Below are 15,861 nucleotides of genomic sequence, written 5' to 3' on the forward strand. Positions count from 1 at the left end.
AGAGTCATTGTAAGGAAGAAGTGAACTGAATCCCTTACAGATCATTTAAAGTCTATTTTTCAGAGTTTTATAATGATATATTTATTTCGCCTCCAATATTCTCCATTTCTCTCCCGTAGTCACTAGCTTTTACAACAACAGGCAACAACAGCCCTTCCTACCAGTCACTGAATGCTGGTGGACAACTTGATCATGGAAGCATCACAGTTGAGCCCGATCCTCTTCTTCCTCAATGCCCATAGCTACACTTTCCAGCAGGGACCTCTGGGCTCACGTTCCTACCAATGACTATCAACTTTTCATACTGGGAGGTGTTTTCCTATATTAAACATGCTTTTTAAATGGCAGTTGTTCTTACCTTACACAGAAATTGATGAGGAATTTGAACAAAAATATGGACTCCCATATGTGCTTCTGATAGGACATTGTGGAGGGTAGTGTATGGTTCTGCTCATTCTTCTTCAGAATACTCAGCTGTTCATATAAGCTGTTAAATGGAATATCCTACTCTACATAATACTAGGGATAGTAACCTGCACACCCCCCTAGCCTTCTTCCTTTATGGAATATCCTACTGCATAGAAGGCCACATCTAATCTCAGTAAGTTTCTCGATACTGACTTTGAGACTCCAGTGTCATTTAGATCTGACAGGCAAGCTGTTCGATAGTTATTTTTGGCTGAGTGTCTTTGATTCCATTGCCTATGGAATTGGTCAGAGTCTGTGCAGTGCAGCTCTGACCTAAAATAGATATTAAGATAAGGGACCACTAACGCCTCATTAACACCAGGCGAAATCAGTGAAAATTGACCCCAGTGTTTTTAACTGACCCAGCAGAAGGTGCTCAGATGTGAAGCTTCAAATCAATTGTTTCCTGCAAGGTACACGCATAATGCAAACCTGAAACCATACCTCTGCCATCGGCTTCTCATACACATCTTCCCCTGGGGTCTTTTCCTGAGCTTGATTGGCATCCCTGTACAATGTCCGCAGAATCTTTTCGGGAACTGCCAGACCATAGTAAGCCTCTAGAGACTCCGGATTAATCTTGTTCGACTTCAGCAAGTGAATAACATCCTCTCGTGCCTGTGGAGATTGAGTAGAACCTGTTTAAATTTACCTCACAAGCTAATGCTTCATTTCAAGGGATAAGGATGAGCAAGGTAACATATTTGGGGGCAGTAGAACATTTTATCTTACAGTGAAACATAATTTTCTGATATAATAAAAACAGAAAGTGATGGAAATACTCAGCAGGTCAGGCAGCATCTGTGGAGAGAGAAACAGAGTTAGCGTTTCAGCTCTGTGTATTTCCAGCACTTTCTGTTTTTATTTCAGATTTCCAGCATCCGCAGTATTTTGCCATTATTTGCTGCTCTTGTGAGAAGATAACTTTTTATCTAACAGCAAAACCTCCTAGCCTACATGATAATGATTGTGCCTATACTTAATTAGATTATATTACAGTGTGTGTTGGTGTTTAAAGGGACACTGTCTAAACATTGGCTTAGCCTGGCGCTCAGGCACGGAGTTGCAATTTGGGACCTGCCTGTACCGATTCTGTTACAGGTGGGCAGCTACCTCTATCACCATGATTGTAGCATGGGGCTGAGCCTTTGCCTTGCTGCTGGCTGCCTTTGTGCTAAGCAGGGGACATTGTGCTAATAGCATGTGTGCAGCCAGCCTGCTCTTCTTAAAGCAGTCTGTACCTCTTAAAGGGAAGCTGCAGTGAATAATATTGCTGCAATTTAAAAATGGAAAATGGAACACTAGAGCAGAGAGAGGGTTCCAGGGTGATGGCTGCGCCGCTGGAGATATTAGCGGTGGTGTTCGTCAGGAGGAGAGACACCATAGTTCAGCGGGGGCTTGGAGGCCCTCAAGAACCACCCTCAGAAGGAAGTGGGTTCAAATGGCCAGAAAATTAATTTCCAGCATCTGAACCCAAGGATCTTGCAGCAGTGCCACAAGAAGTCTAATGACATCACACAGGTGGTCAAGGCCACATGTCACATGACATTTCCTACCCATCGCACCACCAACCACCCACGTTGCTCAGTGCACTACACCCCCATCACTCACCCAGATGCGCCCCCTGGCATTCAGGATGCACACCTAATGTCCAGATACTCCATCTCACCCTCACACACACCTCTTGCTGCCTCCACATATCCCCAGCTATTCAGCTATGGCATGCATATCGCCCAAACACAGCATTACACAATCACTGACATTCTGCCCTCTGTTGTGGGACAAGGTTGCCTACAATAGAGGGGAGTGGAGCAAAACTGGCAGGGGTATAAGGACACCTGCATCTCCCAACCCTATGGAGAAGATGGTTCTTAGCATCATGTGGCTGGCTACAACAGATCCAATGGCATTTGATGTCACTGGGATCATTGAGGATGGTGGTATGTTCCAGCCTTATGTCCCTTCTTAACACTCAGCTCACCCTCATCCTGCCAACTGACTTGATGGGCAAACTGCTGGTGATGTGACCATGGACCTCCTGCTTCCCACCCCAACCCCCTTCCCTCTCACAAGCATTCCCTTCTGATTTTCTACTTTCAGGCACCCAAGAACTGCTACCTGCCCAGCCACAGCAGCCCCAGGAGGAAGAGAGAGCAACAACACAGCACTAATAAAGACGTCCCGTCACTTGATCTAACACTCACAGCCACCAGCTCAGACACTGGCACTGCATGTACCCTGGAGACTAGTATAGCGTTGGCATCAGCACATTGTGAGTCACCGGGCACGAGTGGGCTGTAGCCAGGTCCGTTGCAAAGGATGGTTTGTTTGTTAGTTCACCAGAGGGTGTGGTCACAAATGAGTTCTACTGCAGAAGACGCAGATGAGGATCTCGATGGAGTTTCATACAGGAGAATGCCGATGGGCATGCACACTGAGATACCGGGTGCTTTGGCTGGGCTGCTAGACAGCTGCCTGTCACTATCAAGGAGCACAGAGGAGCCCGGCTCCAAGTTGGCAGAGGGCATCTTGCAGAGCTTTCCCTCTTTGCAGCCTCTGCTCCATCTCTCCATCTCCCTGTAGTGCTGCAGACCCAGAGGTAGTGCCACTACAGCCCCCAATACCTATCAGCATCGAGCAGCTGCATGTTACAAGACAGCGTGGCTAGATGCAGAGTAATACTTTCCACTCTACTTCAATATTATGCCTTGAATCTTAACAAAGTACTCCTCACCCCCACCCCTCCTGATCTCCACTGCATCGGCTTAGCATCTCCACTCCCACATCAGCCAGCTTTGTAACCTCTCCAAATGAGTGGCAGTTTAATACCTGAAATTTTACACGTATCATCTGTACCCACTTGGAGCTGGGTTAAAACAGCCAAACCCATTTTCTTTAGTCTTTAAAGAAGAAAGAACATGTATTTACAAAGCATCTTTTTCACATCCTCTAGACATCATATGTAACTTCACAGCCAATAAATGCGTTATGTAGATGCATATTTTTATGACCTTGGAGAGATTGTTAACATGAAAAATATGAGCTATGAATCCTCATACCAATTTAATGAATTACACAACCAGATTTCACGTTATAAGACTTATTACAACAACTAAATTAAAAGCAATTGGCAATTAACTAACTTGTACTTGGTTGGAATGGGTTGGATCTCCCAGACTTTTTAAAAATCAATATTCTCTTTGCTCACTTCTTCGAGCACTTTCAACCTGGGCATCCATGACAATGCGATTTCTAGTGATCTTTTGGGGCCTTCACTCCTCCGCAAGCTTCGAGTCTCAAAACAGGTGCAAGTCTTCACAGCCTTTTGCTGTATATCTTCAGATAGCAGGCATTCCCTCTCTCTCTCTCTGACTGGCACCACTGGGTGTCTTTTCTTACAGCTTGCCTTGAGGCCACAGCTGATGGATTCCCTTCTTACAGCCTGTTTACCTTCAGAAAGTCTGTTAAATTTATCTAGACTCAGAAGTCAATACCTTATTGCTCTGCTCCAAAATGCAAAGACCAAAAATCTGGGTTCACAATGCCACTCAAGCCTTTCCCTCGTCCCTAGGTGTTAACACATGCCTGGTTCATTTACATTTTCCCAATTACTGACTCCTTGTTTTATGACCCAAAAGTTTGGGAGGGTGAGACCCATTGTTCTTCAGATGTTAGTCCTGCAGAATCTGTTTTCAAAGGAAAGTCTTTGATCTATTTTCTCTGATGTCCTGGTAACCTTTTGCAGAGTGGAGATGAGGTCACCTGACCTTCTGGACTTCATCTTGAACTTTTTAAAAAATCACAATTTTTAAGACATAATCATGTTACAAGGTCTGCCGTTCATAACAATATTTCAAAAACAAACTGCAAATGACTGATCAGATAATCTGTCTATGGAAATGTCAGTTAAGGAAGAAATGTTGACCAGGTCACAAGGAGAACTCACTGCTCTTCTTTAAATAGTGCCCTGAGATCTTTCACATCCGTCTAAGCAGGCGGGCCTCAGTTTAATATATCATCAAAAAGACAGCAGCCGAGAAATTAGTTTCAGCCAGTTTACAAGTGACAAAATAATGTAAGGAATGATTCCTGCACCTGAAGATGGAGGCCAAAGGATTGCGCTAAATTAGTCTTTGGACCTCATCTAACCGAATTTCAGGCTGACTGCTTCACTGGCAGCGGCCTTCAGGTGAGTCCTAGTGGGGAGGGAGGGTAGGGGGAGAGGGTACAGCGAGATGGTGCTGCTTTCAGCAGGACAGCATATCAATTAAAAAAAGGATGAAGCAACTTAGCTTTTCAGTGGTAGTTGCCACTAGGCTTGCATTCACGTACGGATATCCTGAGGTCAACATGGCCTCAGCGAAGCCCAATATTCCACAGAGGTCCTAAAAATGGTACCAGGCCCCTCATTAGCTTATGCAAGGGATCTAATGGCTGTTTAAATGGCTGCCCCAGATATGACCTGACCCAATTATATTTATCTGGCATTCCCGAGCACAACAAGGTCCATTTTCTTCCCCAGCTTCTCTGCTAACAAAGCGCCCTCTTGTATTGCGCTATATTATATTTTAAAATGTCAATGGTATATTTTTTAGTGGGTCTTGAACTCCTAATCTACAGATTCAGAAGCAGTAGTGCTACCAACTGGACCAAGTAAATACAAACATTGGGCATACCCTTTCATAATATTATTCTGAATTCGAATCATATCTATGCCCCACAGATGATAAGCCAGTGTTCCAGAATGTGAGGGCAGTTATGGATTTGTAGTGTTTATCACACGGCATGGTTATTTCAAACAGTTCTTCTGCTTTATTTGATGATCCCATTGTTTTTCTGTCTAGTAAACCAAATAATAAAAAAACAAGGTTCTGCACAACTTTCTAGTTCTAGGTAATTAATTATACAAGAACAATGTCAATGATTGTGCTGTTAAAAGCAATAATTCTCATTGTAACTTAGACTAGACCAAACAAAGACGCTCCTTTCTTGACTTTTTAAATACACATGGAATCTATGCGGTCACCCGGTATGAAATCCTTGTGTCAACTAAATGCAACACTGAAATGAGATCACTGGAAAAAGGAAATGTCCTCACATGGACTGAAATGGTTGTCTATTGAAAAATCTGAATTGGTGTCACAGCATCCCTTGTTCACTGTGTCTGTACCTCCCATCCTCCCTTCTGTATAGTTTATATAAAGGGTAAATGAAAGAGAGCAGTGATGTATTGAAAAATAAACAACTGAGTGAGATCAGGAAGAATGTCACACTCAGGTTGATTTTTCAGTAAAGCGCTCAACCTTTGAATGTAAACTATACTTTGCACTTGTGCAATTTGGGAACAAATTAATGGTGAATTACTTGCCTAAAAAAAAGTCATGGTACCTGTGAGACCAAATGAAACAAGGTGTGTGACTGTCACAGAAATCCTATTTGTGCTGAAATTATACATGTTATGTAAAGATGCCCCTCTACATTGCTTTCATTGATCTCACCAAAGCCTTTGACCTCGTCAGCAGACGTGGTCTCTTCAGACTACTAGAAAAGATTGGATGCCCACCAAAGCTACTAAGTATCATCACCTCATTCCATGACAATATGAAAGGCACAATTCAACATGGTGGCTCCTCATCAGAGCCCTTTCCTATCCTGAGTGGCGTGAAACAGGGCTGTGTTCTCGCACCCACACTTTTTGGGATTTTCTTCTCCCTGCTGCTTTCACATGCGTTCAAGTCCTCTGAAGAAGGAATTTTCCTCCACACAAGATCAGGGGGCAGGTTGTTCAACCTTGCCCGTCTAAGAGCGAAGTCCAAAGTACTTCATCAGGGAACTCCTCTTTGCTGACGATGCTGCTTTAACATCTCACACTGAAGAGTGCCTGCAGAGTCTCATCGACAGGTTTGCGGCTGCCTGCAATGAATTTGGCCTAACCATCAGCCTCAAGAAAACGAACATCATGGGGCAGGACGTCAGAAATGCTCCATCCATCAATATTGGCGACCACGCTCTGGAAGTGGTTCAAGAGTTCACCTGCCTAGGCTCAACTATCACCAGTAACCTGTCTCTAGATGCAGAAATCAACAAGCACATGGGTAAGGCTTCCACTGCTATATTCAGACTGGCCAAGAGAGTGTGGGAAAATGGCGCACTGACACGGAACACAAAAGTCCGAGTGTATCAAGCCTGTGTCCTCAGTACCTTGCTCTATGGCAGCGAGGCCTGGACAACATATGTCAGCCAAGAGCTCAATTCATTCCATCTTCGCTGCCTCCGGAGAATATTTGGCATCAGGTGGCAGGACCGTATCTCCAACGCAGAAGTGCTCGAGGCGGCCAACATCCCCAGCTTGTACACCCTACTGAGTCAGCGGCGCTTGAGATGGCTTGGCCATGTGAGCCGCATGGAAGATGGCAGGATCCCCAAAGACACATTGTACAGCGAGCTCGCCACTGGCATCAGACCCACCGGCCGTCCATGTCTCCGCTTTAAAGACATCTGCAAACACGACATGAAATCCTGTGACATTGATCACAAGTGGTGGGAGTCAGTTGCCAGCGTTCGCCAGAGCTGGCGGGCAGCCATAAAGACAGGGCTAAAATGTGGCGAGTCGAAGAGACTTAGTAGTTGGCAGGAAAAAAGACAGAGGCGCAAGGGGAGAGCCAACTGTGCAACAGCCCCGACAAACAAATTTCTCTGCAGCACCTGTGGAAGAGCCTGTAACTCTAGAATTGGCCTTTATAGCCACTCCAGGCGCTGCTTCACAAACCACTGACCACCTCCAGGCGCGTATCCATTGTCTCTCGAGATAAGGAGGCCCAAAAGAAAAAGAATGTAAGGATAGAAATTAATTTCAATGATGTTATCATATGAACAATTTTAATGTGCTCAGAAGAAATCCTTCTCACCATTATTTTAACAAAGCCATTAACAGATTTAGGCTTCCATTAAAAACGTGGAGCTAAGACTTTGATATGGAAGCATGTTCAAACAATGGCACCGCCAACAATCATTTCTAACCTTTAAACTCAGAGTTGTAAATGGTGATTATCATTCCCCAAACCTTCCAATGAATTTTCGATTCTGCCTCTTTAAATTTCTCCCCACAGATACCCACACCTCCTCCCCAAAGAATAGCCCCCAACCCCAGCAGGAATCATGGTCTTGAGTTGAACCATTGAGATGTACATGGACAACCTAGGGGTGGCTGTATTTTTTTATTCTTTCATGGGATATGGGCGTTGTTGGCAAGGCCCGCATCTATTGCCCATCCCTAATTGCCTTGACAACTGAGTGGCTTGCTAGGCAATTTCAGAGGGCAGTTATGAGTCAACCACATTGCTGTGGGTCTGGAGCCACATGTAGGCCAGACCAGGTAAGGACAGCAGATTTCCTTCCTTAAAGGATACTAGTGAAGCAGATGGGTTTTACGACAATCGATGGTAGTTTCATGGCACTATTACTGAGACTAGCTTTCAATTCTAGATTTTAAAAATTAATTGAATCTAAATTCCATCAGCTGCCGTACTGAGATTTGAACCCATGTCCCCAGGGCATTGGTCTGGGTCTCTGGGTTACTAGTTTAGTGACGTTAGCACTACACCATCTGTCCTATAGAACAACAGCTAGAGGTGGAAATTTGCCTGAGTCGGTTTTCAGGCACAAAATCGGTTCTAGTGTATCTACCAACAGGGAGGCTAGACTGAAAGAGGGCCTCAAGAGCCACGAAAAAAAATTGCAACCTGCCGCCTCTTGATGTGCCTTCAAAGGAAGCTTGCGCATTTACTTAGTTGAATGTCGGAATGCTTGCCTCACCAGCAGTGGCCTAAAGGTAAGTCTTGAGAGGACAATTGGAGTGGGCAATGTGGGGGGGAGGGGTGTGCGGGAGAGGTGGGTGGAAAAGAGGAGTCACCATGACAACTGTGGAAGCTGGTGCTCGCCCCCCTCATTGCTGCCCAATTTCTGTGAGGGGATCTACACTTGGCATTCGGAACCTTATTTACATATTTAATAGATGTAATGTCTGTTTTAGGCAGCTGCCTGAAAAATGGCCAACTGAATTGCAGGTTGGACTATATCCGGCAAACCAGTAGTGTAGGATATTGGTCCCTGAAATTGGGCCTGCTAAAACAGGTGCAATGAGATCAAATTTCTAGCCCCTCATCCCCACTGGCTGCTCTTCCTTTCTGCAACCTTGAGACCAGGAACCTAATGTATGGAGAATCATGAATACAAGCCAACATCCTGCCACCCTGTGCAAGGAATTTTGTCACCATGTAATTTTTATTAGAATCCTTTTGAAGTCAAAACTCTTTGTGGCAAACAGATGCTGCCAAAAACCCAAGAAAACTGCTCCTGGATATATCACTGTTAGCAAAAAGTTACAAAGTTGCTGCAATTGTATTAATCATGACTGTTCGAGCTCATGAATGGTAAGGAGAGTAGCCTTTGAATCAATTTATTAGCTAATCAAAGCCTCAATTTTTATTTATAATTTTCTTCCATTATTAGATTGAGCCAAAGGAAAAGAAGCAAACAGTGTGTTTTAAAGAGGTAGGAATTGTGCTTTCAGAGGGTAGGTATTATGTTTTAAGAATGTAGGTTTTGTGTTTTAAATAAATATGTATTGGGGATAAATTGGGCCATATTTTGTAGGTGTTATGTGGCTGCATAAGGATGGAAAATGGGGTCAGAGATGCTTGTGCACACTTCTAACAGGAAGTACATAGACATCATCTTGGTAAAGGCCAAACAAGGGATGTCCGTTACCCACATCTGAAGCAGGTGTTGGAGCATTTGCATGTGTAAATAAGGGTCCCGACGCTTTCTTCTGGTCACTGCTGCAACTTTGGTTTACCCTGAGGCAGCCAGCACCAGCGTGGTTGCCTCCAGAAAAACCAACTCTAAACACCACATAAGGAAAAAAAGACAAGAACTTATGATCGCTACCCCTCCTGGTCCTGAGAATTCAGATCACTCTCCTAATCCCCAGGCCCTCATCCCTGATATTCTCCTCCCCCACCTCCCTCTCCCACCTAGTTCCACCACAGTACTCCCAAACCCCCACGAAAGCCCAATCAGGAATTCTGAGTCCCACCCATTCCTCTTCCACACATCCGTAATCCAAATTGATCACTTACCTGGAAACTGGAGCACTATCCTGCACAGGCTCCCACTGTAACATCATCTACATTATGGTGAGGTCTGAGGCCCAAGTTGCAGGGCCCTGCAGACCTCACCATTTGAGTGCAGCTGTGCAGGTGAAGCACCCAAAGATGATTGCTCCCCAATTTATCCCCCATTGTGTTTTAAAAAGGTAGGAATTGTGTTTTATAATGGTAGGTTCTGTGGTTTAAAAAGGTAAGTTAGGTGTTTTAAATGAATAGGAATAAGGGATGAAATTGGGCTGTGTCATGAATACCTTTTAGGCACCGTGTGGCCTTTTGTTGCTTGCAGATAGGGTCCTAGATGCAAGCGCACTCTTCTGACTGGAAGTGTCTAAGACAGCAGCTTAGTAAAGGGATTTGTGTGTGCACACCACAGGCAGCATACAGAGTAGGCAGATTAATGACATCAGTCAGTGTGCAGTGCTGATTTGATGGCAGCGCTACAATTTGTGAACTCCACAATCCAACCTACACTCTCTCTTAATAGCGCACAGCTAAACATGATATTAAGCAAAATGAAGGACCCCTCGCCATCAGTAGTTAAAGTGATCATGAATTACTTACAGGTTAGTTGCCAGATTATTTTGTTTTTTTATACTTGTCTAAAGTTTGAATAGTCTACAGGGATTGGTCTGGCGCAGGGCAGATCAGGCAGCGGAAGTGTTGCTTGAGGATGCTGATGGTGTGTTCTATAACATTCCTTGAGGAAGCATGGCTGTCATCGTAGGCCTATTGTGCATGGGTTGCTTAATGGAATCATGAGCCATGTCATGAGTGGATAATCCTTGTTGCCTAGTAACCAGCCTTTGACTTGCTGTGATGGGTCAAACACTGGTGGCAGAAAGGCCTGCCGCAGGAGGAAGGAATTGTGACTTCTGCTAAGATAATGGCCATTCATCTGCATGATGCGTTCCCCGTGATCATACACCAGCAGCACATTGAGGGAATGGAATTCCTTTAGGTTTGTGAAATCGGCCAAACTCACAAGAGGCTCATGCAAGGCAATGAGTATGTAATTAATGGCACCCTGCAACATGGGAAATCTGCAATAGGTGCAAACACTTATGCTCACTCTGTCTGCTTGTCTCTGGTAAGTGGGAATGAGATGAAGCTGTTTCTCTGTGTAAAGAGAGCTTCAGTGCCCTCCCTCGTGCAGCAGTGTACTGCAAATTGTGAGGTGTTGCTGATATATCCAGTAGCAGCTTGGAAGGAGTCAAACACATAAAAGCCAAGACTCCTGGTAGCCTGGACAGCTACAGGCAATGCTGTCCTTGCCCTGCTTGAGATTGCAATTGTGGCTGCAGAACCTGGTAGATTTCAGTCAGGTCCACTTTAAGAGGTCTCAAGCATTGGTCTTTGCTGAAGTTGAGGGAAGACCCTTGCAAATATGGCCTTCTGCAGAGAACACTCCTTCCCCCTCTTCCTCCTTCTACTCCTCCCTATTCTAGCAGCTTTTTTTTTTAGAATATTACAGCGCAGTACAGGCCCTTCGGCCCTCGATGTTGCGCCGATCATCTGACCTACACTATTCCATTTACATCCATATGTCTATCCAATGACCACTTAAATGCCCTTAAAGTTGGCGAGTCTACTACTGTTGCAGGCAGGGCGTTCCACGCCCCTACTACTCTCTGCGTAAAGAAACTACCTCTGACATCTGTCCTATATCTTTCACCCCTCAACTTAAAGCTATGTCCCCTCGTGTTTGCCATCCTCATCCGAGGAAAAAGACTCTCACTATCCACCCTATCTAACCCTCTGATTATCTTGTATGTCTCTATTAAGTCACCTCTCCTCCTCCTTCTCTCTAACGAAAACAACCCCAAGTCCCTCAGCCTTTCCTCGTAAGACCTTCCTTCCATACCAGGCAACATCCTAGTAAATCTCCTCTGCACCCTTTCCAAAGCTTCGACATCCTTCCTATAATGCGGTGACCAGAATTGCACGCAATACTCCAGGTGCGGCCTCACCAGAGTTTTGTACAGCTGCATCATGACCCCGTGGCTCCGAAACTCGATCCCCCTACTAATAAAGGCTAACACACCATATGCCTTCTTAACAGCCCTATTAACCTGGGTAGCAACTTTCAGGGATTTATGTACCTGGATACCAAGATCTCTCTGCTCATCTACACTACCAAGAATCTTCCCATTAGCCCAGTACTCTGCATTGCTGTTACTCCTTCCAAAGTGAATCACCTCACACTTCTCCGCATTAAACTCCATTTGCCATCTCTCAGCCCAGCTCTGCAGCCTATCTATGTCCCTCTGTACCCTACAACACCCTTCGACACTATCCACAACTCCACCGACCTTCGTGTCATCCGCAAATTTACTAACCCACCCTTCTACACCCTCATCCAGGTCGTTTATAAAAATGACAAACAGCAGTGGCCCCAAAACAGAACCTTGCGGTACACCACTAGTAACTAAACTCCAGGATGAACATTTGCCATCAACCACCACCCTCTGTCTTCTTTCAGCTAGCCAATTTCTGATCCAAAGCTCTAAATCACCTTCAACCCCATACTTCCGTATTTTCTGCAATAGCCTACCGTGGGGAACCTTATCAAACGCCTTACTGAAATCCATATACACCACATCCACGGCTTTACCCTCATCCACCTGTTTGGTCACCTTCTCGAAAAACTCAATAAGGTTTGTGAGGCACGACCTACCTTTCACAAAACCGTGCTGACTATCGCAAATGAACTTATTCTTTTCAAGATGATTATAAATCCTGTCTCTTATAACCTTTTCCAACATTTTACCCACAACCGAAGTAAGGCTCACAGGTCTATAATTACCAGGGCTGTCTCTACTCCCCTTCTTGAACAAGGGGACAACATTTGCTATCCTCCAGTCCTCCGGCACTACTCCTGTCGACAATGACGACTTAAAGATCAACAACAATGGCTCTGCAATCTCCTCCCTGGCTTCCCAGAGAATCCTAGGATAAATCCCATCTGGCCCAGGGGACTTATCTATTTTCACTCTTTCCAAAATTGCTAACACCTCCTCCTTGTGAATCTCAATCCCATCTAGCCTAGTAGGCTGTATCTCAGTAATCTCCTCGGCAACATTTTCTTTTTCTACTGTAAATACTGACGAAAAATATTCATTTAACGCTTCCCCTATCTCCTCTGATTCCGCACACAACTTCCCACTACTATCCTTGATTGGCCCTGTTCTAACTCTTATCATTCGTTTATTCCTGATATACCTATAGAAAGCCTTAGGGTTTTCTTTGATCCTATCCGCCAATGACTTCTCGTGTCCTCTCCTTGCTCTTCTTAGCCCTCCCTTTAGATCCTTCCTGGCTAGCTTGTAACTCTCAAGCGCCCTCACTGAGCCTTCACGTCTCATCCTAACATAAGCCGCCCTCTTCCTCTTGACAAGCGCTTCAACTTCTTGAGTAAACCACGGCTACCTCGCTCGACAACTTCCTCCCTGCCTGACAGGTACATACTTATCAAGGACACGCATCAGCTGCTCCTTGAATAAGCTCCACATTTCGTTTGTGCCCATCCCCTGCAGTTTCCTTCCCCATCCTACACATCCTAAATCTTGCCTAATCGCGTCATAATTTCCTTTCCCCCAGCTATAATTCTTGCCCTGCGGTATATACCTGTCCCTGCCCATCGCTAAGGTAAACCTAACCGAATTGTGATCACTATCGCCAAAGTGCTCACCTACATCTAAATCGAACACCTGGCCGGGTTCATTACCCAGTACCAAATCCAATGTGGCATCGCCCCTGGTTGGCCTGTCCACATACTGTGTCAGAAAACCCTCCTGCACACACTGGACAAAAACAGACCCATCTAAAGTACTCGAACTATAGTATTTCCAGTCAATATTTGGAAGGTTAAAGTCCCCCATAACCACTACCCTGTTACTCTCGCTCCTGTCGAGAATCATCTTCGCTATCCTTTCCTCTACATCTCTGGAACTATTCGGAGGTCTATAGAAAACTCCCAACAGGGTGACCTCTCCTCTCCTGTTTCTAACCTCGGCCCATACTACCTCAGTAGACGAGTCCTCAAACGTCCTTTCTGCCGCTGTAATACTTTCCTTGATTAACAATGCCACACCCCCCCCTCTTTTACCCTCTTCTCTGTTCTTTCTGAAACATCTAAATCCCGGAACCTGCCACATCCATTCCTGCCCCTGCTCTACCCATGTCTCTGAAATGGCCACAACATCAGGATCCCAGGTACCAACCCATGCTGCAAGCTCACCCACCTTATTCCGGATGCTCCTGGCGTTGAGGTAGACACACTTTAAACCAAGTTCTTGCTTGCCAGTGCCCTCTTGCGTCCCTGTAACCTTATCCCCTACCTCACTACTCTCAACAGCCTGTACACTGGAACTACAATTTAGGTTCCCATTCCCCTGCTGATTTAGTTTAAACCCCCCCGAAGAGCACTAACAAAGCTTGTCCTGCTTTGCATGGCCTCTCTTCATTCTCCCAGTCATGCTCAATTACAAAAGGAAGGCCTACCAGCCACTCCCGTCTGGAAGCAACTTGATTATGTACAACTTTTTAAATCAAACAAAAAGCAGCAGCCAGACCACTCCCAGTAGACTATTCAAACTATAGGCAAGTATGAAAAAGTTGATCGAAACAGACACAATTGCACTGACAGCCGGAAAGAAAATTCCAGTAACTAACCTGTAAATAGTTGATCAAAGCAAAATACTGCGGATGCTGGGTTCCGAAGAAGGGTCACTGACCCGAAACGTTAACTCTGCTTCTCTTTTCACAGATGCTGCCAGACCTGCTGAGTGGTTCCAGCATTTCTTGTTTTTATTTGTAAATAGTTGATGTTCCCTTTAAATAGCGCTCATGGAGGTTCCTACATGCCATTGAATGTCATGCTCAGCTGGCCAAGGTTAAGGCATGGCATAGACTGCAGCATGGCATTCAAAAATAGCAGTGCTGGAGTTAAATCTGCATTGCACACTAATTGACATTGTGATCTGTCTGCTATGCATGCTGCTGGCAGTTGTTACGTGCATCCGCACAAACTCCTTTAGCAAGATGCCGGCCAGCACACTTTCTGTCTGGTGTGCACCTGCATCTCGGACCCCATTTTCCAGCATTGTGCGGGGGTGCTTCAAAGCCCAAATTCACCGCAGAGATAGTGGGCAGGATTTTCCCGCAGGCTTTAGGACCCCGATGTCAGGACCTAATGGGGGTCCGGAGCCCACACTTGCCGGGAACCAGACTGGGGGAGCTATTTTCCTGGAGGCAGCTTCCGAATTGGCTGCTTCTGAGCTCACCGTCCAATTAAGGCAGACTCTCAAAACTGCTGGCCCAATCACAGGGTAGGCAACTCTAGAGCCTCAGCAGCCCACTGAGAGAGCTGGGCGCTGCTGAGGCAGGCAGGAGAACACGAGGGTCTCGCAAAATATAGGCGCCCTCAGAGCGGTGAAAATAATAAAAAAAATTTTAGAGGTGCTAAGCAGGCAGGCCCCTCCGATCCGAGGGGAATCCCCTCCAGCGGCAGTGTTTGGGCTGCGGGTCCGGCCTTTGCTGCCAGCAGCCCACTTTTTGGGGGATGGCGTCTCCGGCTCCAATAGTTTCCCCCCTCAGCCTGCTGCCAGGAGGCTGCCTCCATTGAGGTGCCGACCTCCGCATGCGGCAGTGGGCTGCTCCGCCACCGGCAAAAGTCTGGTGGGCCCTCGAAATCGTCCCTAATTGGGGCCTTAATTACGTGGTTCCCCACTATTTTCTCAACACTCCCCTACGCCCCGGGGCCAGGGAAATTCTGCCAACATGTTCAAATAAGTATATGGTGTGTTTAAAAATGTAGCTTGTGTGTTTTAAATAAATAGTTTGTTTATTTCTGTGTTTTAAAATGTAGTAATGTATTTTAAGCTAAATTTTATTAAGAGTAAAAGGCGTTGAAAGGCATTGAACCTAATTCTTTTCTAACCTTTGCCAGTTCTGATGAAAGGTCACAGACTTGAAACATTAACTTTGCTTCTCTCTCTACAGATGCTGAGTATTTCCAGCACTTTTTTCTTTTGTTTCAGATTTCCAGCATCTGCAGTATTTTGCTTTTATTGAAAGTATAAAGCTAGATCAGTTAGAAAAGAGCAAAGTTAAATTCACAAAAATTAAAATAGCACAGATGGAGAATTTAAAATAAGGGAGGAGGAGAAAATGGAAAGGTATCAGTGCAATAGTAAGGTCTCATCCTAATTCATTTCCTCCTTGG

At 45.3% G+C, this 15,861-nt stretch overlaps 1 protein-coding gene across 3 annotated transcripts in view; it reads right to left on the bottom strand.

Annotated features, from left to right (window-relative positions):
- LOC137376333 (filamin-A-interacting protein 1-like) overlaps window positions 1-15,861 on the bottom strand; it is a 412,771-nt gene that overhangs the window by 200,592 nt on the left and 196,318 nt on the right. For all 3 annotated transcript variants that reach the window (XM_068044658.1, XM_068044659.1, XM_068044657.1), the window contains exon 3: window positions 913-1,086. In XM_068044658.1, the coding sequence (XP_067900759.1) occupies window positions 913-1,086 (174 nt within the window). The remainder of the gene's footprint in view (window positions 1-912; window positions 1,087-15,861) is intronic.

This window comes from Heterodontus francisci, chromosome 13 (genome assembly GCF_036365525.1).
Source record: "Heterodontus francisci isolate sHetFra1 chromosome 13, sHetFra1.hap1, whole genome shotgun sequence".
Taxonomy (NCBI): Eukaryota; Metazoa; Chordata; class Chondrichthyes; order Heterodontiformes; family Heterodontidae; genus Heterodontus; species Heterodontus francisci.